The sequence below is a fragment of the Haliotis rubra genome, unplaced genomic scaffold (genome assembly GCF_003918875.1).
Source record: "Haliotis rubra isolate DU_JTF1 unplaced genomic scaffold, ASM391887v1 Scf477, whole genome shotgun sequence".
NCBI classification, from domain to species: Eukaryota; Metazoa; Mollusca; class Gastropoda; order Lepetellida; family Haliotidae; genus Haliotis; species Haliotis rubra.
This window is the reverse complement of record NW_025767165.1, coordinates 36,121-59,731: the sequence shown is the minus strand read 5'-3', so window position 1 is coordinate 59,731 and position 23,611 is coordinate 36,121. Positions and strand designations below refer to the sequence as shown.

The following is a 23,611-nucleotide window of genomic DNA, read 5'->3' as shown; positions in this document are numbered from 1 at the left end:
CTAAACTATACATGCTAGCTTAATCAAACTTGCTACATATGTCAAGCATGATCTCTAGATGTGCCTTTTGGGGGTAAGACCCAGATATGAATTATATTTTTTGCTGTTTCCATGGAAACATGACTTAGGCTGTGGCTATGAGGATGTCATCTTGTCTGGAGCCGATCTTCCTAACTATACATGCTAGCTTCATCAAACTTGGTACACATATCAAGCATGATCCCTAGATGTGCCTTTTGGGGGTTAGACCCAGATATGAATATTGTTTTTTGCTGTCTCCATGGAAACATGACTTATGCTGTGGCTATGGGGATGTCATCTTGTCCAGAGCAGATCTCCTAAACTAAACATGCTAGCTTCATCAAACTTGGTACACATATCAAGTATGATCCCTAGATGTGCCTTTTTTTTTTTTTTTACCCAGATATGAATTTTAGTTTTGTGGTTTCCATGGAAACATGACCTAGGATGTTATCTTGTTGCATTTCCATGGCAACACGTTAGGCTTCAACTGAATTCGGTGGTAGTGATCCTTGCTGGAGCAGATCTTAAAAACCTTTCAATACTCTCCTTCCATTTTGCTGTATACACTCCAAAACATTTGACACAATCATAACTAGTAGACATATTCATAAAGAGTATTTTGCCGTTGCGGGGGATATTGATGACTTTGTCTTCTTGTTTAAATCTCTATAATGTAAACCATTTTCAGTTGCTTTATTGCATTCACATTGCGGTGTAGATATGTAATCAACATCCAGAGATCAACCGCTCAAAGAAGCGAATGTGTTAAGGAGTTTAATCCTACATATAGGAACAAAATGTTTTTGTATCTCACCTGTCAACAGCCACATAACCGACACAAACGTATCATAGCATATGTACATACCCACAAACAATTTCATATCTAAATACAACTTTACAGTGTCTCAAGTCGTAGTGTTTAAACCATGTTTAAACGTTTAATTAGATGCAATCCTGGGAATGGAGAGGAAAAGGGTTTCATAGAGGAAAAGGGTCATTTCGTTATAACGCACCACCAATCTTTATAATGTTGTCATGTAATGTGACATTATAAACGGTATCATCAGACAGATATAATACTAGTCTATAAACGTAAATTACGTTTAATAAATAAATGTTAACAAACAGAACACGCCCCATCAACATATCAACAGCTTCTCTAGGCGCGTATGCAAAGGAGTTTAATCCAAGGAACACAACTATTTATTATCTCAGTTCTTTATCATTTAGATCCACTGTAAATTGGTAACGTATTTGATAACAATCAGTTTCTTTCTTCGGCTGACAATAACGAGACTGCGAGTTGATGCTTGGAACCTTGCTTGGAACCTGCTTCTAAAGCTGGCCTTAAATCCACCCCCGTTGTTAGGTTAGAGTCTCGTCATACAGCATACCTGTGACAATAGGGACGAGTTAAATGAACATGTGTTAAAGTGCATTGGTAATCGATAGATATCTCCCGCATCGGCCTCTATTATTATCTCAAGGAAAATATTACAATGGGAGTTGTAGAACTATCGGTATATTTCGAAATGGACAAGGATCAATATCAAACAGGTCTTTGGTGATGCCTCTGGTGAAGTCGCCTAGAAGTAAAAGTGTTCGTTTGTCTCGCTGAAAGACCCGGGTTCGATTCCCCAAGGGTACAATGTGTGAAACCCATTTCTGGTGACCCCGCCGTGATATTGCTGGAATATTGTTAATAGCGGTGTAAGACCATACTCACTCACTTACTCACACAAGAAGGGTATCAGTTGGGACTGTCCAAAACCCATGCAAAGGACCGGGCCGGGCCTGCGTATAATGCTAAAAGTGGATTGCAGAATAATAAACTCAAACGTGCAGATCTGGTCAGATACACCTCCAGCGTTAATAAATGCATAACTTTCCCAAACTCTGAAACCAAATGTTTATTCAATAACGTCATAACATTCAAGTCTCTGAATGGACTTTTGAAGTATTCAAATGATTAAAAACAAACAAATAAAACAAACAAACAACAACAAAAAACAAACAACAAAAACAAAAAAATAAAAACAAAAAAACAACAACAAAAGTACTAGAATCTGTACTTTACTAAGAAAGTGCAATCCCAAATACAACATATGTCAGAAGTACTACAAGTGAAAATTGATGAATGTCAAAGTCTCTAACATGAGGAACATGCATAAGAGTATTTCTGCTCCTCCATCGGGTGAATTGAAACCAGGGAGCATGTGTATATAAGCATAAGTACATGGCAAATAACAACAGTGATAGGATGATAAAGGAGGAAGGGCACACAACAGGGGAAGTCAGCAGGAAGAAGTAGAAGTATAGTTTATTGTGTCACATGCTGCAATTCATTAGAAGAGACGTTACATTAAACAGGAATTTAAAAGCAGCATCCGGCCATATGGCCTATGAGACACAGATAATACCACAGTTGTATAAAAACATTGGTAATAACATCACACTCGTACATACACACACTCAAGCCCGGACATATACACAAACACCAACCCACGCACACGCATACACACACGTTCTTACACTAAAAAGCATAAAATATATAAATAGCAAACATGTTAATGAGTTGATGCTGACATTATGACTGAAATAGATTCAACTATTCCTACAGGTGGCTATTTCCCCTGGTTATTTCTTTGCAAAGATTATATCTAAGATCTGAATAATAATCACAGTTAATCAGAAAATGTAATTCGTCCTCAACAGCTTTGCTACTACAGACTTCGGACGAGAATATCTACCTAGTTATACCTCTAAGGGCAAAATGCCACAACGGAATTTATTCAAGATACTACAAAGTGATCTTGGAAGAATTATTTCAATATAATGTTCAATCTGTAATAAATCTTTAAAGAGACGATAAGTACGTAATGTATTTCCATTCTCCTTGCCCTTTAGCATTCCAAAGCCTAGAAAAGCAATCAAAACAGTCTAACGCCTGAAGATGTTCTTTAGCAACAACTCCTCATGTGAAATGCTAAACAGTTCATTCATAGGTAAATGAAAACTATCCAATAATTCATGAGCTTCAAATACCAAGATCTCCTCCAATGTCGCGACCATCTACAAACAATGGTATTCTACTGAGTTCAAGTAAATGAAGTTTACGCCCAAAATGGAGAATCTCAATTTTTTGTTTAGTGTACTGAGAAACTCAGCCCATTTCGCCACAATCTGCTAAATTTGGAGTTTTGCTTCCGACGGCTAAAAAGCTGCACGATGTTGAACTGAATTAATACATTAACAGTAGGTAAATGTCTCTGACCGGTAATGGCAATGGAGAAATAGAAGCCATCTGTTAATCCAGGCGCAACAAGTCCTGGTAATGAGCACTGATAGTGCCAGGTAGTGACCAAAGTGGCGGTGACAAGAGCACAAATTGCTGATAGTGAAGACATGGAAGCCCACACAGACAGAGTTGTTGGTCGGCCGGTTGATTGGTTATTGTCTTACGCCGCATTCAGCAATATCCAGGTATATGTCGAAGGTCTGTAAATTATCGAGTCTGGACCGGACAATCCAATGATCAACAGCATGAACATTAGGGATGGGACGAGTACTCGGGTACTCGAATCCGGGTCGGGTACAGCCGGAATCGAGTCCTATTTCTTGGAATCGAGTAGCGGAGAGGGAGAGAACTCTGTTTCATAATTGACGTAACACACATTTACATCATTGGTATTGTCCGATTAATGCAGAATATTAATAACGACTGTAATTTATCTGCGCAGTGAGTAGTGAAAGTTACAGTAACAGAGAGTACGAAATGGTCTGTGTTTTAACGATGAATGTAAGGTATGGTGTTACTCTTCATATTGGTTTAACAGACGTAAATTAAATAGCCTAAGATCTGTTTTAATGTCTTATTGCCATCCTTTCGAGTTTTCTATAATAATCTCTGTCAACTCGTGATTGAATCTTCAGAAAGTTGACAGAAGCGCTGTATTCTTTACATTTCCGGGTACTCGATTCCGATTCGGGTAAGTACATGCGGGTACTCGATTCCATTTTTTCCTACCCGTCCCAGCCCTAATGAACATTGATCAACGCCATTGGGATACGATGATATGTGTCAAACTGATCAGCGAGCCTGACCACCCGATCCCGTTAGTCGGAGCTTACGACAGGCATGGGTTACTGAAGACCAATTCTAACCCTGATCCTCACGGGTGCAGCACAGATGGAGACAATGGAACAGCCATAGTGACTGTGACTTATAGATATAACGATCTGTGAACGATCAGTGAACCTTCATGCCAAAATCACCAATCAGTGAAACGACATGTATTTCAGTGCCCCTCCCTCCTTTAACATGCAATGTGACGTTCACATGAATGGTGACAAAGCACTTTAATCAACAATTTTACAAGCTGAAGTTGATGGTATTAATTAATAACTGAATTGATATTATACAAACAATTGTCCTATAGCAAGGGACATATTTTTTGATGTTCTGAAGATGTGTTTATCCAACGTTTGAGAATCCGCGATATGAAACTATGATACTGTGTACGGATTTCATAATTTCAAGATTTACGTTTTCTGTCGAAGCTGAGGGGCCATGGAGAATAGAAAACATGTCGTATACTTAAACCTAAAAGTACATTCTTTATCTATGATAAAATGAGTGAGTGAGTATGGTTTTACTCCGCTTTTACTAATATTCCATCAATATCACGGCGGGGGACACCAGGAATGGGCTTCACACATTGTGCCTATGTTGGGAATCGAACCGGGTCTTCGGCGTGAAGGGCGAACTCCTTAAGCACTAGGGTACCCCACCGCCATGAGGCAGATAAAAGAAAACGAAGTGCGTCTTCATTATAATAACCGCAATTACATATAGAACTGACTGAGGACTGTCGGTAAATTTGGCACATTTGCCTGCATTGGGAATACTGGACCCAAGCCGGAATCGAATATGTCTAATTTGGCAGAATTTCTATCCGTAGTTCAAATCAATATACAGTACAACCAGAAATTATTGAGAATTTAAAGATTGTAATTTTTTATATTTTTTACACTCATTACTCACGTATTAAATGTGAATATTAGCAGAACATAACTCCAGATTCAGAGACAGGTGAACAGTTAGTATTTTGTCAGGTCACCATGGGCAGCAATGCAGGCTTCAATGCGGCGGGGCATACTACTGATCAAAGAAGTTAGAAAGTCGTGGTCCATGCTGTCCCAATATCGGACCACCCCTTTTTTCATTTCAACAATATTTGTCAGATTTTTCTTATTGACACTTTCCTTCATAAGTCCCCAAACATTTTCTATTGGATTTAGGTCAGGGCAATAGCTTGGCCAATCTAATAATGTCCTATTTTGGGTCCAAAACTAGGCCTGTGAATGCTTTGAACGATGTTTTGGGCTGTTGTCCTGCCGGAAAATATATTTTTTTCCATAGAACACGTTAGCAGATGGAAATAAATGTCCCTCAAGAATATCTGTGTACCGCTCACTGTATCCCCTTCAAATACACAGAGGGGCGTTCCCCTAACACAGATATGCCACCCCACACGTTAAATGTCGGACTGTACTTTGGGCGCTGATACAAAGGTTTTCGGTTTGTTTGGTTCAGAATTTCAGTGTATTAGGAAACAGCCACACAGAACTTTCATCTGGGAAAATCACATTGTCCCAGTTAAAATTTCTATGCTGTAAGCACCAGTTCAACCTTCGCTCCTTTTGTTCAGGTTTCATGATCGATGATGGAATTCCTCGACTTTTCTGTGCCAACCCATTGCATGAAGTTCAGTTCTAATTGTCTCTTTACAGACAGACAGAGTTCATCTATCAATCATATCCAGCCTTAAGGTTTCTAAACTCCTTCGTTTGTTTTTAGAAACAAGAATACCAAGCCGCCTCCTGTCACCGACTGTCCATTTTCTGGGCCTGCACCTGCGCCTCCCTGGTGCTCAATCAGGCTCAATGCCATATCCATTTGCAATATTTTTCAAAACACGATAAACAGTGGACAAAGGGATGCCTGTTCTACTTGAAATCATTTTTAGCTGATCTGATGTCCTTGTTATAATACTCTAAAATCAACTTCCTCTTCTCTAAATCATCCATACTGAGGATCACTGAAAATGTCGTCTTCTAGCAAGTAAACATAGGGGGGATAACTCTTCACAAACTAATGAAAAAGGATTAACGGAGTTGTCTCTCTTGAATGAAACCAAACACTTGATAGCTGGTCAAGGTTGTGTATACTAGAAATCCAATTAAACATATTCCTAAAATTCTCAATAATTTCGGGTCATACTATACATGTATATGTACTATACACACTATGTTCCTTTAATGGTGTTTTGACTTCGGCGAGTGAACTAACACTGGAAGAATCTACAGGAAGGGAATTCCGAATATTTACTGTATGCGGGACAATAGTGTGAGTAACCAGTCATTTTACATTATATACTTTGTACATTAGGCCTGTTTCTTAAGGTTTATTTGCCTGCGTTGCACACTTTTTACAGGACGACAAATAATCCGGTACTAAATTCTTAATATCTTACAAAAGAAATACAGACTTTTTTTCTGACGTGATATTTGTTTGGGAAATATCAAAGTTCATCGTATATAACAAACACTTTGGTAAGAAAGGATCCATTATCCCGTATTCTCATATATGTTTAGCCTGTGTTGTTCAGGTCGACATGCCCCGAGCTGTCATGGGGACGTGCATGGTGTTTTGTACGAACTTCTCTGTTAATGCATTTGCTCATCGTTAGACATCCTTACATCTACATTTATTTATTTATTGTCTCAAAGCTCATAGTGATTAAAACAAACACGTTTTCCAAAGTGAAGAATGATTTTTCTATACTGTCATCATAGTTCTTTTCGGAAGTGTTCAGTCCGGCTTGGCCCCGACGGTTCACAGTGACTTAACGTCAATAGCTGCATAAACCTCTCAAATGTCATGCCATATCACATCTTGGTAGATATAATACTAATCTATAAATGTACATACATTTCATGAAACGTATATATAGATTGCTTTTGGCAGTTCGGGCCAAGTCGGGCTGAACACTTTTGAGTCTATCTTGAGAGGGAAAATGGTATTTAGGTAGATATAAGACTATTTCAAATTCAGTGAGTGAGTTGGGTTTTACGCCGCTTTTAGCAATATTCCAGCAATATCACGGCGGGGGACACAAGAAATGGGATTCACACATTGTACCCATGTGGAAAATCGAACCCGGGCCTTTGGCGTCACGTGTGAACGCTTTAACCACTAGGCTACCCCACCGCCCATATTTTAAAGACTAAAACACACTTCTACAATTCACCAACAAGAAAATTGATCACCCCAGTGCGTTAATTATTTCAGTAATTTATATATGATTGAAAATGAATGAAAAACGATGGTCCCAGATGAATAGTTCGGACCTACCTGACATTTGCATATATATTCGTACTTGACTCAACCTTATATACTTACAGTTGGTTTCATTTTGCCGATACACCTATCCGTAGATGATACAGTTGGATGGAATGCAACGAAATGTGTACACCCGAGAGTTATGTTATTTCATATCATATAATCTGTTGTTATCAATATTCTCCATATTCTAGAAACGGACTTTGGAATATCTACGACAGTCTGCATGCAAGTTGGTATATTCTACAATGATAAGTTGTCATCAGGTTACAGTTTGTGTTCGTGACTGTATGTACATAGTTGCAGGATAACAGTATCTCAATGAGCTGTAATGGCGGCCTCCACGCTAACCACAAGCCCCAGAAATAATTAACACGAAGCTTGATGATTTTCTGCAACTTACCTGCAATACAAGCGGTCATGTAGCATGCTAACTGCCCTGTAATGTTAGCACGGATGATGTACTTGGTAATGGTGTGTTTTCTCTCTGGAATCAGAGTACTGAAGACACCAATGGCGACTCCGAGAGCTGCGAGGTGGTTCTGTCCACAGAACGCGTATGTTCCTATCACCTCCGATCGTTTCTGAGAATTAGAAAAAAAGTGATGTTTGTATTCAAAGACACCACGCCGTTTCTATCATACAGTTTGTGAATCATACAGTTTGTGAATCATACTCTTAAAAAATAAACCCTTCTGATTAATATAAACGGTAAGTCGTCGTACTGACAATTCGCTTGCACCCGTGAAGATCCGGGTTCGAATTGGACTTCAGCAACCCATGCTTGTCATAAGAAGCGACTAACGGGGTCGGGTGGTCAGGCTCGCTGATATGGTAGTTGCATGTTATTGTTTCCATTGATTAGATCGATGCTCATGCTGTGGATCACTGAATTGGTTGATCCTGACTCGAGTATTTACAAACCACCGCTGTAATCTGCGGTGTTAAACAACAAACAAACGAAAGATGCGCTAAGGATAAACTTTCATCCACTCCATCACATACCGTCAGTATCCCACCAGGAAGTGTCTTATTGGTCCAGTCCAGTATGACGTCACTTCCGTCCCAGTGCCACGTTCCGTTGGTGGTCGTCACGTAGTGTTCAAGCACCACGCGATTCTTGATGAGTTTCCCGAACAGATGGTAGCCATAGTAGGAATTCGCAAATGTCTTAACTCCTAACAGCTCACCAATCTTCAGGAAGTCTGAACTCGAAAAGCCCATGAGGTATACAAGAGGGTAAAAACCGTATGAGCACAGGAACTGAAAGATACGTTAAAAACATTGCGTCAGTATTCACCTCGAATATGCCTTCCATTTCTTCCGGTTGGTCCTTATCTTCAATTTTGATCGAAAAGTTGGAGATTTGTTGATGTTAGTTCACAGCATAAAACGACACAGCACAGAATACCCATGTCTTATTATGCGGCCCATGAGGACCCGGGTTAGCATTGATCTTCAGCAACCCATGCTTGTCGCAAGAGGCGACTAACAGGATCGGGTGGTCAGGTTCGCTGACTTGGTTGACACATGTCATCATATCCCAATTGCGTAGATCGATGCTCATACTGTCTATCACTGGATTGTCTGGTCCAGACTCGATTATTTACAGACTGCCGCCATAAACCTGAAATATTCTCACTCAGTCACTCTTATTACTCGACGAAAGGGACTCCATAGGCTATAAAGCCTGGAATATTGCCAAAGAGGGGCGTAAAATCATATTCACTCACTCCCAGATAAACGAGGCTTCAATATAATCAGGTGAGAGGGTTAACATTACACGTAGCATCGGTATTGGTTCAGCCAATTCATTGTTTCAATATTCGATTATTCCTTTCACATAACATTATTGTTGAACCGAATGAATTTAACAGTAAATGTTGAATTTACCGCAAACGACACTCCTGACACTCCAACTCTGTTGCCGAACCAAATGAGTGTCGAATCCACAAACTCAACGATAGCGATGTAGATGATCTGGTTAGCGATCACACTTGCCACAATCGGTAGAGACTCTCTGGCACCATCCGATACAGCTTCCAAAATATTGTTGAATTTTCTGCAAACCATTGTGGTAATTGATTTGATTGTATTATTACAATGACGCAACCCACTTTAATGCTTGGGCACTTACTCCCCGCCTACCAAGAAGGATAAAACAAGAAGGATCCAGCTGTGGGTGCATTTATTCGAATTACTTTGGTTTTCCGTTTTATATTAAGAAGTGACATAAATGGATTATAAGTGAATGAGTTAAGTAAAAGGCACATAGGCAGCATTTCAGCCATATCGAGACTATTGAGGTATATATACGCATGGAAACGAATAAAGGAACACACGAAAGAGCAAGTGTTCCTGTACTCTTTTTCTAGGTTTCTTGTCATGCTTATATTGCACTGTGGGTGAAAATCTGGAAATAGATAAAGGAACACTTGTACTTGTTCCCTTATTCGTTTCCATGAATATGTAATTACATGTTCGTGGTATAAACTCCTGCCATCCAAGGTCTGTGAAAAGCTTCACAGACTTGTATGTAACCATAAAAGTATATACCCATACCTGACAATACTTTATAAAGACCGACAACAGAGATCCAGCAATTAAAGGTAGACCACCATGAGGACCATGGAGACAGACGCCAGCAAGATTTTACTTATCCATCGATCTTCTGGCGATCATCAGCAAATGTTGCCCAAATTAAAATATCAAAATTTCTACGATTAAAACCCGGGAAATAATAACATTACTTGAATGATATAGTCTTACGTACCCTCACCGGAGGACAATTATTTTACACTGCTTCAACCCTCATTAAGTGTTCAGCCTAATTTTAACATATAGTAACATATCTTATACAAATTACAGTCATTAAAACGTAAGATAAGGTTCTATTTCTTAAAAACAACAACATAAATTTTATGATTGCTGACTTTTGGGAAAAGATCTTTCAAAGATGATGATTTCAAATATCTAATTTATCACTCGGGAAGGAACAAAGAGTGCATTAGGAGACCTTGACGAATTTCGATGGAGGAACGGTATTTTCACTTCTCTAAAACGTACAATTCGTAAAAGGAATTCGAAAGGAGTCAAATATTTCTTCTCACAACAATTTTGATCCCATTGAAAAACTGACTAATGGGGCAATTTATTTCCGGTATGATCCAGATGAGATGGGGATTTCTAAATCATAAGACACCGTATCCTTAACAACATTACAAGGCACTCTATTCTAGACACGACAAGACACGAGTTTCATGTGATACGTTACGGGACTGGGATGTTGTATGCGTCTCTGGGTTTAATCTTGGTCCACTGTGTTTCCGGGACGATCAGTTTGGACATGGCCAGGGCAGCAGGGGCGACATAACGCTAGCGGCCAGTAGGTGATTGGCTGGAGCCTGGGAACAACATGTTAAGACATGAGTCAAACATCGTTTTGTCGAGCTTACGATTGTCTCGAAGTAAAAGCTTGGTCTTTAGTCCTTATTTAGGCAATCCTATTTGGTCATCATATTACGATCAGTTTGGACATGACTAGGGCAGCTGGAACGGACATAACGCTAGCGGCCAGTAGGTGATTGGCTGGAGCCTGGGAACAACATTCAGCATGTGTCGATCCTACCGTTATCTCGAAGGAAAAGCTAGGTCCTTAGTCCTCGAAATATGTGCGTGGTCTCCTTAACTTCAACACAACGGTGGTTAGTCGTACTTTAAGTCTTCGTCAAGGACGTCTCAGTAATTCCAGCAAAACAGAGTAAACAATCGGTCCCATGGGATCAGCCCAGACACCGAGCCTGACAACACCTTGAGTCTCCTTAGACGACTATAAATGCCTTGGGCCAATGTTCAATGACAACGGGAAAGGTTGGGTGTAATTATTCACAATATATGCACTTTGGTTTCAACTGCGAATTTTCCTAAATGCCATAATTCAAAACTGAAACTTAAAACCTATGCATATGGGAAGACAAGTCTAACGGGATCGGGTGTTCCTGCTCGGTGGCATACCATCGTCTCCTAATTGTGCAGATCGATGCATATGATCTGAGGAAGTGAATTGTTAATCCAGTTTTTTCTTGCACGGTGTCATCAATATATAGGCGCGTAGCCTTACACAATAAACAAGTAAGCCGCAGGGGGTTTGTAGCTACTGATACGGTACAATAAGTACAATACACACACATTGTATATGCCTTCTTCATCAACATATTCATAACGAAATGAAGTCAACAGTGAATCTTTAAAAATAGTGTTAACTGGGGAAAATGTTTCAGACATGCGGGTCGCCATTGATGTTATTTCACCAAACTGCCAACAAGGAATTTTGCTGACATCGGGGGCGGTGGGGTAGCCTTGTGGTTAAAGCGTTCACTCGCTACGCCAAAGACCTGGATTCGGTTCCCCACATGGGTCAAGCTCATTTATGGTGTTCCCCACGTGATATTGCTAGAATATTGATAAAAGCGGCGCAAAAACACACTCACTCACTTACTGACATCGGTTTTTCACATGTTACTGTTACAGAGTTATGGTTGTTCCGGTGGTTTAACGAATAACGATAAGAAATTGCTTTGACGACATCATTATGATTGGTGTATTGCATGAAAATAAACTAAAAATGGAAGTATATTGAACTACCTACCCTGAAGTATGAGCTACCAACCCTGAAAGACGAACTACCTAGCCAGACGGATGGCCTACGTACCAAGGAGGATGAACTAACACCCATACAGATGAACTACCAAGCCCTAATGATTAACTACACAGCCAGAAGAATGAACTACCAGCCCAGAAGGATGAACTACCTTGCGAGAAGGATGAACTACGAACGCCGAAGCATGAACCACCTACCCCGAAGGATGTAAGCATTCCGAAGACAGAACCTGCAATACTCGCAAATCCTGCCGCCATCACAGCATGCAGCTCAGACGGAGTCAACAACGGCAGGAATGGTTTGATCGCAATAGGAGATTCTGCCTGGGAAAGACACAGTTTAAGCATGGTTTATATCACAGAAAGGCCATTCGTAGTTTAATTTTTCTTATCTTTACCGTAAGGCCGAGTGGGAGGGGAAAATAATTTAAGAAATTGGAAAATTGTTTGTCACAAACTTATTTTATAAGATTTAAAATTGAGATCATTTGGTATTAGTCTACGTATCAATGTATGATATAGAACAAGCTTCTTTGCTGCCAGAACATTTTGTAAATAAACAAGGATGAAGAAAGATCAAACTGACCTGTTCTGATAATGAGAGTGCAAGAGAAAGAATAATTTTTAGCATGACATCAGGTCATACATTGAGATAAAGGAGAAACCTGAGAATAATAGCTTACTATTTCGAAATGAAAATTCAATGCGGATGGGAGATGGAAAGCACAGAAAAACGGAAAGCTAACTTTTGTTTACCGGGCGCGAGAAATTTAAATTTGATTTTACGGAGATAAACATGGAATTTGTCTTGTTTTAGCCAAAGATATATATTCTTAGCATGGTATTCTATACTTCGTTTAAAACGTTTAGACTCACTAGTGTAAATATAGACATTTACTTCAGGCAACTGTTCTCGACCAAATTTTGCCAGATATTCAATACTGTTCAAGGATACTGTTAACACATGAACTGATGTATTGTAAAACAAATTGGTAACGTTGAAAGATTATTGTCATGAAAATCAGTGATAATAGGCGACTTTTTACAAAACTTTACACCAAAACGCAGCTGTTCACATGCACGACATTTGCACATGCTTTTCAGCAATTTGATGCATGATCCTCGTGCAATTCATCTACATAGGGTTTGCAGAGGGTAAGTGGAGAAATCAATCTTCGATGTAACCATATATAAACTACCGGTCAAAAGAAAGTTATCACTTTTAATGTAATTGTATAAAAAAGCAAACGCTAGTACAGGTTTGAACCCAAGCAGAACACATTCGCCAAAACGCAACTTGACAGTGTGATCCACCTCCAGCGAACGGACAGGAACTTGAATAGACGCTCTTCCACTGATGGAACAGGGTTCCTGCTGACGTCATCCGCCGACTGACGACGTCAATGAGGAGACGTGTGTTGGCGTGTATGGTGGTCACACTCGTTGTTGATGACGTGTCCCCTGACTCATGTCTCATTATGGGACTCTTTATGCACGTTTGGAATGAACTCTGATTTTTTAATTTTGATCCCTCGACGCTTTCTTAATGAATTACGGCAAATGCAAGACAAGGATTACGATGAATGTTGTGTCAAATTATTGGAAAACGATTTTCTGTTTTGTAAACTGGTTATCACAAATCCCACGTACGTGTTTGTTTCTATTTTTGGGTCAAGTGAAGTTGGTGATAACTTTCTTTGTCCGGTAGTTTATATACATAACATAACGTGAGTGTTCTAAGTGAGTCTAAACTTTGAAAGTACAGATGACATGAAAAATATCAACGTGATAGGATTTCAACGTGACATTTCGGCCAGTATCCCAAATCCCAGGCTTATTTCTTTTTTAAAGGATATGTGAAAACTTGTAAAGAATGTTGAATGTCCTTACTGGTCCAAAGACTATGTTAAGGGCTGTGTTGACGGATTCCACTGGACTTGTCCCAAGGCAGAAGGTAAGGAACCAACCAAAATTGGCCACAAACGCTTGAAGAATCCCGTAGTAGTATAGCACGTTTATAGTGGAGCAAAGCATCATCACTAACGGCATGATCTGGACACAAACAAGACTCTTTGAGTCTATGTAACTATATGTAGTTATGATCTCTGTAGCCAAATAAAAACAAAAACCTATTTAAGTCGAAAATACATTATAGTTAGACTGTAAATATCAAAAAGGTCAAAGCGAGAGAATAAGGATAGATACGCAATGGTGATTAGCTACATTTACTGAGAAAGTGTAACGCCCAAATATATCATATTTTACAGAGATTAACATTAGCACGCCTTAACCATTCGACAGAACAGAATACATTGGGCAAGGCAAATCCGCAGTGGAAGTCATGAATGGATAACTGAAATATTAGAGATGACACCGGGTGTTCGCACAAAGAGCAAAAATGCCGGACATGTAATAACATAATCGATAACATTCTGAGTACAGCTTTGTGCCATAAATGAAGGCAGAAATGACCGCGGACAGTTTAAAGAAAACGATTCGTTATTTCGGCGCATTGTTGTACCGCGCTGTGTTACCTTTACCGATATTGATGTATATTTTTAGATAGTGGATCACGTGCGCGTCACGTGACCGTAACTTCCGGTTAGAATGTCGTCTGCTTGTTTACATTCACGGCGGTAAACAAGATGCCTCCAAAACGAAAAGAATTGGACATTGGCGTAAAAAAATCAATAGTAAAATTGTATGAGCACGGGAAGAAACCTGCAAATATTGCAGAATTACTTCATTTACATCGGTATAAATCGCATGGTTCCGTTTAAAACAAGCCAAGAACGGGAAGGAAGAAACTTTTGACTCAGAGGGACTCGCGCAAAAAAATTCGGATTTTAAAAAAAATTCTCGTCGGCGATCTTTGAAGGATATTACCAACAGATTTAATGAGGACAACAACAAGCATGTGTCATACAGAACTGTTCAAAGAAAATTGTATTCTGAAGGATTTCATAGACGTGTAATTCGAAAGAAAATCAGAATTAGGAAAGTGAACATTAAAAATAGATTAGCATGGTGCAGGGGAAAATTACATCGATCTGTGGACACATATTGGAACCATGTCATATTTAGTGATGAGTGTAAAGTGATCATTGATGGAAAGGAAAAAGTATTCATTTGGAGAAAAGTGGGCCCCCCAGTGTTTGGGTGTTCCCCAAACCCCTACCCTATCTTTGATGATTTGGGGTTGCATTACATACCATGGTGTGGGAACTGTAGCCGTTGTAGAAGGTAACATAACTGCTGAGAAATATGTTGAAATTATAGATAACAATATTTGGCCAGTTATTGCTCGTCATTTTCCTGATGACCAATACATATTTCAAGATGATAATGCCCCAGTCCATCGGGCTAGAACTGTTCAAGTTTACAAGACAGAAAATAATTTAAAAGGCATGTCATGGCCAGCCCAGAGTCCGGACTTGAACATAATTGAAAATGTGTGGCATAGGCTTAAGAGAGAATTGCAGTGTCGCACCTATCGCATACATTCAAAAGAGGACCTTGCAGCAGCAATTAATGAGGAGTGGACGTCTTTGCCGCTTGCATGCATAAGAAACCCGTATTTAATCATTCCAAAGAGGATACGTCAAGTTCTTGTGTCTAAGGGGTATATCACAAAATATTAGGTAGGTACATTCAAGTTTCTTTGAAATAATGCAATTAAAATTGAGTTGTCAAATTGCGACAAGCACGCCGCCATCTCGTTTTTGCCTTCATTTATGGCACAAAGCTGTATATGACTGTAATTCAGAAATTCGTTCATATGTTTAGAAATTACTATATCAAAGGAAGTAAAGCAAAAGTGGTGTGTAAATATTATCCAAGGGTATATATCGCCTGGTAAATTCTAATAGTTCATTTTACCACAGAGAAGGAGCACCACGCCTACCCTAAATGCAAACATGTGATCTCTGTAACTCTTTCCAAAAACAAATTCCGAGCCTTTGTCTGTATGCTCCAGGGATTCTTCTATCCTCTCTCCAAGCCATCGGAAGATTTCATAGCCAAAATTGGTTCTCAGTATCAGTAAGGCAAACAAAAACTGAGTACCGATTCCCCAGAACACTGAATGCCAATTCACCTGAAATGATGATATATGAAGATTGGATAATTAGGGGGTGGTCGATGAGAATAAACAACGTACAATATTGGGAAGTTCAGATATTCTATGAAGACCGTGAAGAATCGGTGCAAAATCCACACATTCCAACAATAGATGCCTGACAATCAGTTGAGTATGGCAAAGAAATTCGAAGGACTACTTCATGGGAGAACATTTCCTTTTTATGCAAAAATGAATGTTGACAATGACAATGTCCAATACCACACCTGAGGATGACAGTTGCATCCTGACGACTTAAATGTGTAAGGGCATGATGCCGTTGTATGGCGTAAAGCCTATTACTTACTTGCTTATTCCATCATTGCTGCCAAATATTTCCAATGTATTCCCAAAGAGCAGACCCAGTTGATTCAGGGTATACTCATCAGAACTTAATTGTAATGCTAAATATGCTAAATAAAAATCCATGTATGTAGATAGTTTTTATACGTATATGCATATATTCTCCTGGAGTACCACGCAAGTACCAGAGGCACCGTAAATCCCCATGGTCCCACGTAAGGTGGCCTAATATTGGTTGCTGTTAGTCTACAAATGATTTGTAACTAATGCCATTGATGAAACGTCTGTTCTTATTAGTCCAAACTATATGTAGTTTTAAATGCAAATAATTATTTATTTTACGTGACAAGTTATTCCACACTACCTTGATGGTTTTAGACAATATAAGTACGCTTGTCTCGTCATGGTATTGCTGAAACACTGCCGGCGTGAGGTAAAAGTCACTTTAATAGATTCGAAAAGTCAACGGTTCTGAATGAGATCCATTACCCTGGCTGGATGTTCCGATATCAGATATCCTAATAGAATGAAGAATATGAGACCAGCTAGGGACACGAAGTTGTCAGCGGTGAGGTTGCTGGTTGTCAAGTAGACGGCGATGAACACCACCAGGGCTACATACAGGAACCTGCCAACATCAACATCAACATCAACATCAACATCAACATCAGGTCATCTAAAGTTCCTACTTGTGAGGGAATGGATTATAGCCCGGTGTTATAAGTACTCCAGTCATACCAAGATATGACGACATAAATAGACTTTACACAGTATTAATGTTATTTGTCCAAGTCCGAACTCCGATAAAATGTGCCACGGTTCAACAAGAAAGCATATACCAGTATACAAGAACAGCTATACTCGGAGAAACATATTTGAGGTGAGATGGGGTTTAACGTCGCACTTAGGAATATTTCGCTCATATGACGACGTGTATGCGTGAGTGTGGCTGCTTGTACTAGCCCTGACTTAAGCTGGTTTAATAGTGCTAGCTCACTGAGATACAGAAACGTATATGACAACTAAAAATAGAAATATATTACTGAATAAGAGAGTATAAAAAGACCATGTCATGCATGCAGAACGCAAATGATTAAAATCGCGACAGATTTATTTCACATTCAAATATTCATCAAGGGAATTTAAAACATATTATTTCTTTCTAAACTAGTTCTTCGAATTGATTTGTTCGGAAAAAAGACCTTTTATGTCTGGTTATGATTAAATACACGTGGTGTTAAGAACATACAACATTTATTAAATATAATACTTAACCATCGTATTATTCTGCTTATCGATGCCAAATTTTTTATCCTCTTTATCTTTGGAAGGAGAGCATTTCGCGCCTGAGCTCCAAACTTTATTTTCGTATAGATAAAAAGCAAAAAGACTGTTCCAAGCAGCAGTCGCAGAGATCCTTCATCTCCGAAAGAAAACCTCATGCAGAATCCTAAATATACGGCATAGGCTGCCAAGAGCACCAGTGAACCTGTGATGCAAATGAGCTTCTTTTTGCGAACTATCTTCGCCCAGACAGTCGCCCTTGCCCCAGCAACTACTGCTCCGCAATGCAGATAATGTTCGTTATTTTCATGTTCTTCGCCAAGCGTGGTCTTGGCTTCATCTTCTTCTTCTTCACAATCAAATGTTGCCTTTGGACAATCCTGTACTGGAATCCACGCCTCCTGAAAAAGAGTATTGGAATGTTTAATACAGCCTTGAAGGTCCGGGTTAGAATTAGTTTTCAGCTTGTAGAGATGACTAACGGAGGAGGTGGTCAGGCTCGCTTACTTGGTTGACACATGCAACCAAATTGCGTTGAGTGTGTAGTTAGAATTGGTCTTCAACAACCAATACTTGTCATAAAAGGCGACAAACGAGTTCGGGTGTCAGATTCCCTGACATGGTTGATGCATGCCATAATATCCAAAGTGCGAGGAGTATTTGGTCAGGAATCGATTATATAAAATCCGCCGTCACGTAGCTAGAATAGAGCTGAGTGCCGTCAGGTACGGCGTTAAATAACTAACAAACACCATGTGTCATAATGTTAAAACAGTGGTTGTTACTATAACATAACATATTATATAGCCCAGTGAACAGTAAGTCATGCAGTTTGGAACAGTATTTGAGCTGCAGAAGTGAGTGAGTATGTGTAACAGAGTGCAAAATATTGTTTTCATTTTGGATTGTTTTGGTGTTTGTTTTTTAATTATAAGCTTTAAAATATTGTTAATTTCATAATGAGGTAGGGACCCTCAGTACCACTCATTTGGAGCCTTGCCACCTATGTAAGGATATTTCACAGTTCATATTTTATACCAACTGTACTGATTGGCCTAAAGTTTATGAAGAAGCCTTGAAACTTCTCATTGGCTGTAAGTTGCTGCTCATGCTTTTCATGCAAGGCAAGATGCAATGCTGTAATGTTTCCTTAAATAGTTAGTTGCATTTATTTAATGTTTATGTAATGTTTAAAGATTACGTTGTATTTAAATATTATATTCTGAGATTGGGACACAAATACATGTACTATAACATGTTCCAGAATTGATTGCGGGTGTTTAACTCACCTTTGGCTGGATCAAATAAAGAACTTTGCCCTACGTCTGGCCGTTGTCGTCTGTGGGGCTAGCCCGTTTACATATGTTTAACGCCGCATTTACCAATATTCCAGCAATATCACGGCAGCGGACACCAGAAATGGTTTCACACATTGTACCCATGTAGGGAATCGAACCTAGGTCTTCGGCATGACGCGTTAGCCACTATGCTACTCCACCGCCCCTTCAGCTACTTGAAGGCGATATTAGCATAATGCCGTGGGCGACGTTAATGAAATCCACAGCCACAGTCATGAGAACGTTGCTACATGTAGGAGCAGGACAACTGCCACCCGGACAATTGTTCGGGTGGCAATTGTCCGGGTGACGATTGTCCGGGTGACGATTGTCCTAGACCCCTACATGTACAGAGCAGTTTATAGCTTTGTGGTGACCAATGTCATCAGCAAATACAAATTTTGCTTCGGAACAATTGCACTTCAATCATTATCATATGAGCATATTTCTTCACGAAACCTAAACTTACATTTGGAATAGCATCCCTTTTGACGAGGTCAATTACTTCATCCAGCTGGCATCCCGCCATGTTTCAGCTGTAGACAGGAGAGATTCTCTGCTCTATATTAATTGATACTAACAACACCCTTTCGTTTTATATATACCAGTATGACACAAGCGAGCTATGGAGGCACAATGGTTTAATATTAGTTGACTACTCACTGGAACAAGCCTTTGTGTTATGAAAACAACAAACACAGAACAAAAATCACCGTATCATTTCACTACCGTTTCTTTCCACATGAATGGATAAATGTATTGTTTGTGTTGCTGATAACTATTCAGCATCACTAGTAGATAGGTGTATAACTCCTTTGAGAGGTATTTAGAAGATGGAGTGCTTGGTGAGGAAACGATGTATGGATGAATAACTTCTTCATAACAAAGAGGAGCTTGAGAATGGAATTAGAATCTACACCGAAATAATGCTCCTCAGTGTAATACAGATGTTGTCATCCATACATCTTACCCTTACATGTACCTCGATAGATGTATGTGTACGTGTAGGTCAATCACCCTTACAAGGGTAGTTTTTTAAATAAACTTTGCGAGGGTTTTAGCCCGAGCAGAGTTTATTTAAATAACTACCCTTGTAAGGGTGATTAAACGGCTTACACCACGAGCGCATACTTATTTTATACGCGTGTAATGTATTAGGCATGATGAATATTATCAAAATGAGTACAATTTTATTGTTTTTGAATATAAGTATTTGCCCTAGTTATTCAGTTATGCTAATAAAACACTTCTACGAACAATGGACATAACTTTCCCCTAGTGGTTTAAATGGGTAAATCCTTCAGTCCTTTCTCAGTTAAGATGGACGTAATACCATCCACATCCATCGATGGACATCATGAACAAGACTCCAATGCGATGACAAGCATCAACCACATCAGCAAGTCTGACCAAATGGTAACGTTATACGCCCCAAACGAGAACATGACATGCCGGAGATGTCCAGTAACTTGTGCACCACCACCTTCAGTGATGCGGTGTTTAACCTTTATTTGCTTTGGCTATTAATTGGATCAAATGTATCAGAGCATTGTAGGTGTCTATCTTTACATCGGAGTCATGGCTCACTTTTCGCTTCCTGTAGGTTAGGTTACTTTATTCACTCAAGGCAACAACGTAGCATGATGAGGTTCACAAGATGGAAGAGGAGAGATGTTATTTAGCGATTGTTTCATTTTCATTGTTTCATTGTTTCAGTTTTTTTGAAAATTACCATGAAGTCTTACGTCTGTTCAGGAAGCATGGTGACACCGTTATCTGAGGGACCGTTATTCTCTGTGATTGTGGGTTCAAATACCGATTCCACCTGTAACATTTCTTGGTTCTCAACACCATGCCCATGCTCGTAGGTTTTACCATAGTGTTCTGTGACCTGCATCAGATCGCCCATATGAAGCTGACGCCCTGTGTTATAACCAGCATACCGTTCAAAGCGGCATTGAATTAAACTCAGTACATTGTTAAAACATAGCATGTGTTTTCTATCTGCGCACACTAGATGCATAATATGGACTAATTTAGATATTTTGATAACAATGTGAACTGAACGCATTAGTATCGTAAACAATGCCTGTATAAAATCCCGCCCTTAATATTACACAATGCTGTTTATTGGAATCCGTTATCAACTAAATGAACCGGACGTGCTTTTTTCATTTATGTATTCCGTACTAATAATCTGTAAACATCTGTATAATGGTGTACACACTGGCCTGATGCACTAGGACAATTGCTACGTGAAGCGACAGTGGCCATTTACATAGTCTGAATATTAATAACTCATACTAATATAAAGTTGGTTTCAAACAACAGAGCCAACTGTTTCTCGAACTCCATATACGATAATATATAATAGTTTAGAAAAGATATAAAAATATAAATGAAAGTTGTAAATCCAGTAAGCCAGCTGTACACATATTAAAGGTATATTGCAGGTGTCTGAAATCTAAGCGTAGTAAGGTCTGGTTTGCATGGAGGAGTTCTGAACAGCACAAATTATGTTTTATTGCTTTTTGTAATTTCATATTTCCCACGCACGCTCATTGTTCAGTGGCATACACATTCACGGGATCCATAGTGCAAGATTGTTCATCCGGAAACATTAAAACTTCGCTCAACAGTGTTCCCAGACTGTACTTATGTTCTGCCAAAGTTTCATTTTTAAAAATTAACATATAGTTTTATATTTCATCAGACCCGTGACGATCCGGGTTGGAATTGATCTTCAGGAACCCATGCTTGTCGTACGAGTGACTAAAGGGATTTGATGGTCGTGCTCACTGACTTGATGGACGCGTGTCATCGTATCCCAATTTCGTAGATCGATGCTCATGCTGTCGACCATTTTATTGTCTGGTCTAGACTCAAATATTTACAGACTGACTCCATACAGCTGGAATACTGCTTAGTGCAACATTAAACAACAACTAACCAATAAATATTTCAGCAACCTCAGTTAGTACGCTATGTCCCTGGTATTAATTGTCCATCGCTTCATTGTCAGATGTGTTTGCAGGAAGACGTCTCATGAGAGTACTACTTCGTCGTGTTAGATAAAGAACAACCACTTCTCTGACAACGGTGCGGTTGTGGGACCTACACGTAGGCGGGGTTTTCTTACCGTTTGGGCGAACACCTGACATTATAAATTGTTTTCCGCTTATTGCCTTTCGTGACCAGTGGAATTCGTTTTAGAGGATGATCAATACTGATTATTGTCTTTTACCTGTACTTCAAGGACCTTTATTTACATACACCGATTTAACATTCATGGCAAAGGATGCATATCCGATGCTCGGTTTAAATGTTTAACATCATTTTCCGAAAAGAATAGAAGCTTATCTAGAAGATACTTTCATTCACATAGGTGATATATACATCTGGGAGATACGTTCATCTACGTAGATACCCGTGAAGGTCCGGGTTAGAATATTGATCTTAAGTAACCAATGCTTGTCGTATGAGACGACTAACGGGATCGGGTGGTCAGGCTCACTGACTTGGTTGACACATGTCATCGGTTCCAAATTGCGCAGTTGGATGCTCATGCTGTTGATCACTGGATTCTCTGGTCCAGACTCGATTATTTACAGACCGCCACCATATAGCTGGAATATTTTTGAATGCGGCGTAAAATTAAACTCACTCACTCACTCATCTACGTAGATGGTACAATGTAGATGAAACTTACAAATATTTTTACGTACGTGATAGTATATATATTCCACATAGTATCACTTATCACTATGTGAAGCACAGCGGTGTAATGGTTAACCAATGGAGACACCAAGATTTGTGACCTGAGTTTCATACTTGTTGAGACCCTGGGCAAGGCTCCTCGTCCAAATTGCACTCAGTCCACCCAGCTGTTCAAAATGGATACCTGAGAAGCGTGTGTACGGACCTATACTATCGGGCGAAGCGCTCAGGAGCGGCTTTGAAAGTACAATTCCGTCAGGGTAATAATGTAACGCCTGAGAGCAGCATCGTGTTAGCTTCTAGGCGCAAAACGTAGCATTATTATTATTAACCTGTGAAGGTCCGTGTTAGAAATGGTCTTTAGCCACCAATGCTTGTCTTGAAAGGCAAGTAACGGGATCAGGTGGTCAGGGGCGCCGAGTTAGTTAATGAAATGTTCAACCTTGATATGTCTTTATGGAGGTGACTTATCTCATCTGAACATTCAAGAATATATATATTCCATATGAAGTGTTGTTAAATAAATGCATTGGGGGTTTGTTTTTAGTTTAATGTTGATAGTGTGACAATTGATGTCATTAAGTTGTGTAAATACAGAAAAGGCCAACTGAGGTCTCACCTTTGGCAAGTGAGATTGTTCAAACTGGCCTCTTGTACACCCAACAGAAATTATTAACTGAACTTGGTATATCGGTTCTAATCGTGATTGATGTGAGTTGTGACCAAATATGCGTGTACGTCAACCCACAAAAATACACCACTTAG

The 23,611-nt window shown here is 39.5% G+C and overlaps 2 protein-coding genes across 2 annotated transcripts; both read right to left on the bottom strand.

The window, feature by feature from the left end:
- Positions 1 to 1,094: 1,094 nt before the first annotated feature.
- Positions 1,095 to 10,777, bottom strand: LOC124290876 (sodium/nucleoside cotransporter 1-like). Its single transcript, XM_046727722.1, has 5 exons — positions 10,704 to 10,777; positions 9,323 to 9,491; positions 8,435 to 8,692; positions 7,833 to 8,013; positions 1,095 to 1,418 (listed from the first exon to the last, which is right to left on the bottom strand). Exons 1-5 carry the CDS (start codon positions 10,775 to 10,777, stop codon positions 1,390 to 1,392), a joined length of 711 nt encoding a protein of 236 aa, XP_046583678.1. The 3' UTR covers positions 1,095 to 1,389.
- Positions 10,778 to 15,950: 5,173 nt separating this feature from the next.
- LOC124290875 (solute carrier family 28 member 3-like) lies at positions 15,951 to 19,658 on the bottom strand. The gene is made up of 4 exons (XM_046727721.1): positions 19,599 to 19,658; positions 17,784 to 18,193; positions 16,998 to 17,136; positions 15,951 to 16,184 (listed from the first exon to the last, which is right to left on the bottom strand). Exons 1-4 carry the CDS (start codon positions 19,656 to 19,658, stop codon positions 15,951 to 15,953), a joined length of 843 nt encoding a protein of 280 aa, XP_046583677.1.
- Between the last annotated feature and the right edge of the window lie 3,953 nt (positions 19,659 to 23,611).

Excerpts from the sequence above, each read along its gene's own strand:
- LOC124290876 (XM_046727722.1), bottom strand. The coding sequence starts at position 10,777 with ATGTCCAAACTGATCGTCCCGGAAACACAGTGGACCAAGATTAAACCC. Across the intron at positions 9,492-10,703 it reads GCATACAACATCCCAGTCCC|AAAATTCAACAATATTTTGG; the intron begins GTAACGTATCAC and ends AATGGTTTGCAG. Across the intron at positions 1,419-7,832 it reads CATGACCGCTTGTATTGCAG|GTATGCTGTATGACGAGACT; the intron begins GTAAGTTGCAGA and ends CTATTGTCACAG.
- LOC124290875 (XM_046727721.1), bottom strand. The coding sequence starts at position 19,658 with ATGGCGGGATGCCAGCTGGATGAAGTAATTGACCTCGTCAAAAGGGAT. Across the intron at positions 17,137-17,783 it reads ATAAGCAGAATAATACGATG|GTTCCTGTATGTAGCCCTGG; the intron begins GTTAAGTATTAT and ends TGATGTTGGCAG. Across the intron at positions 16,185-16,997 it reads TATCGGAACATCCAGCCAGG|GTGAATTGGCATTCAGTGTT; the intron begins GTAATGGATCTC and ends TCATCATTTCAG.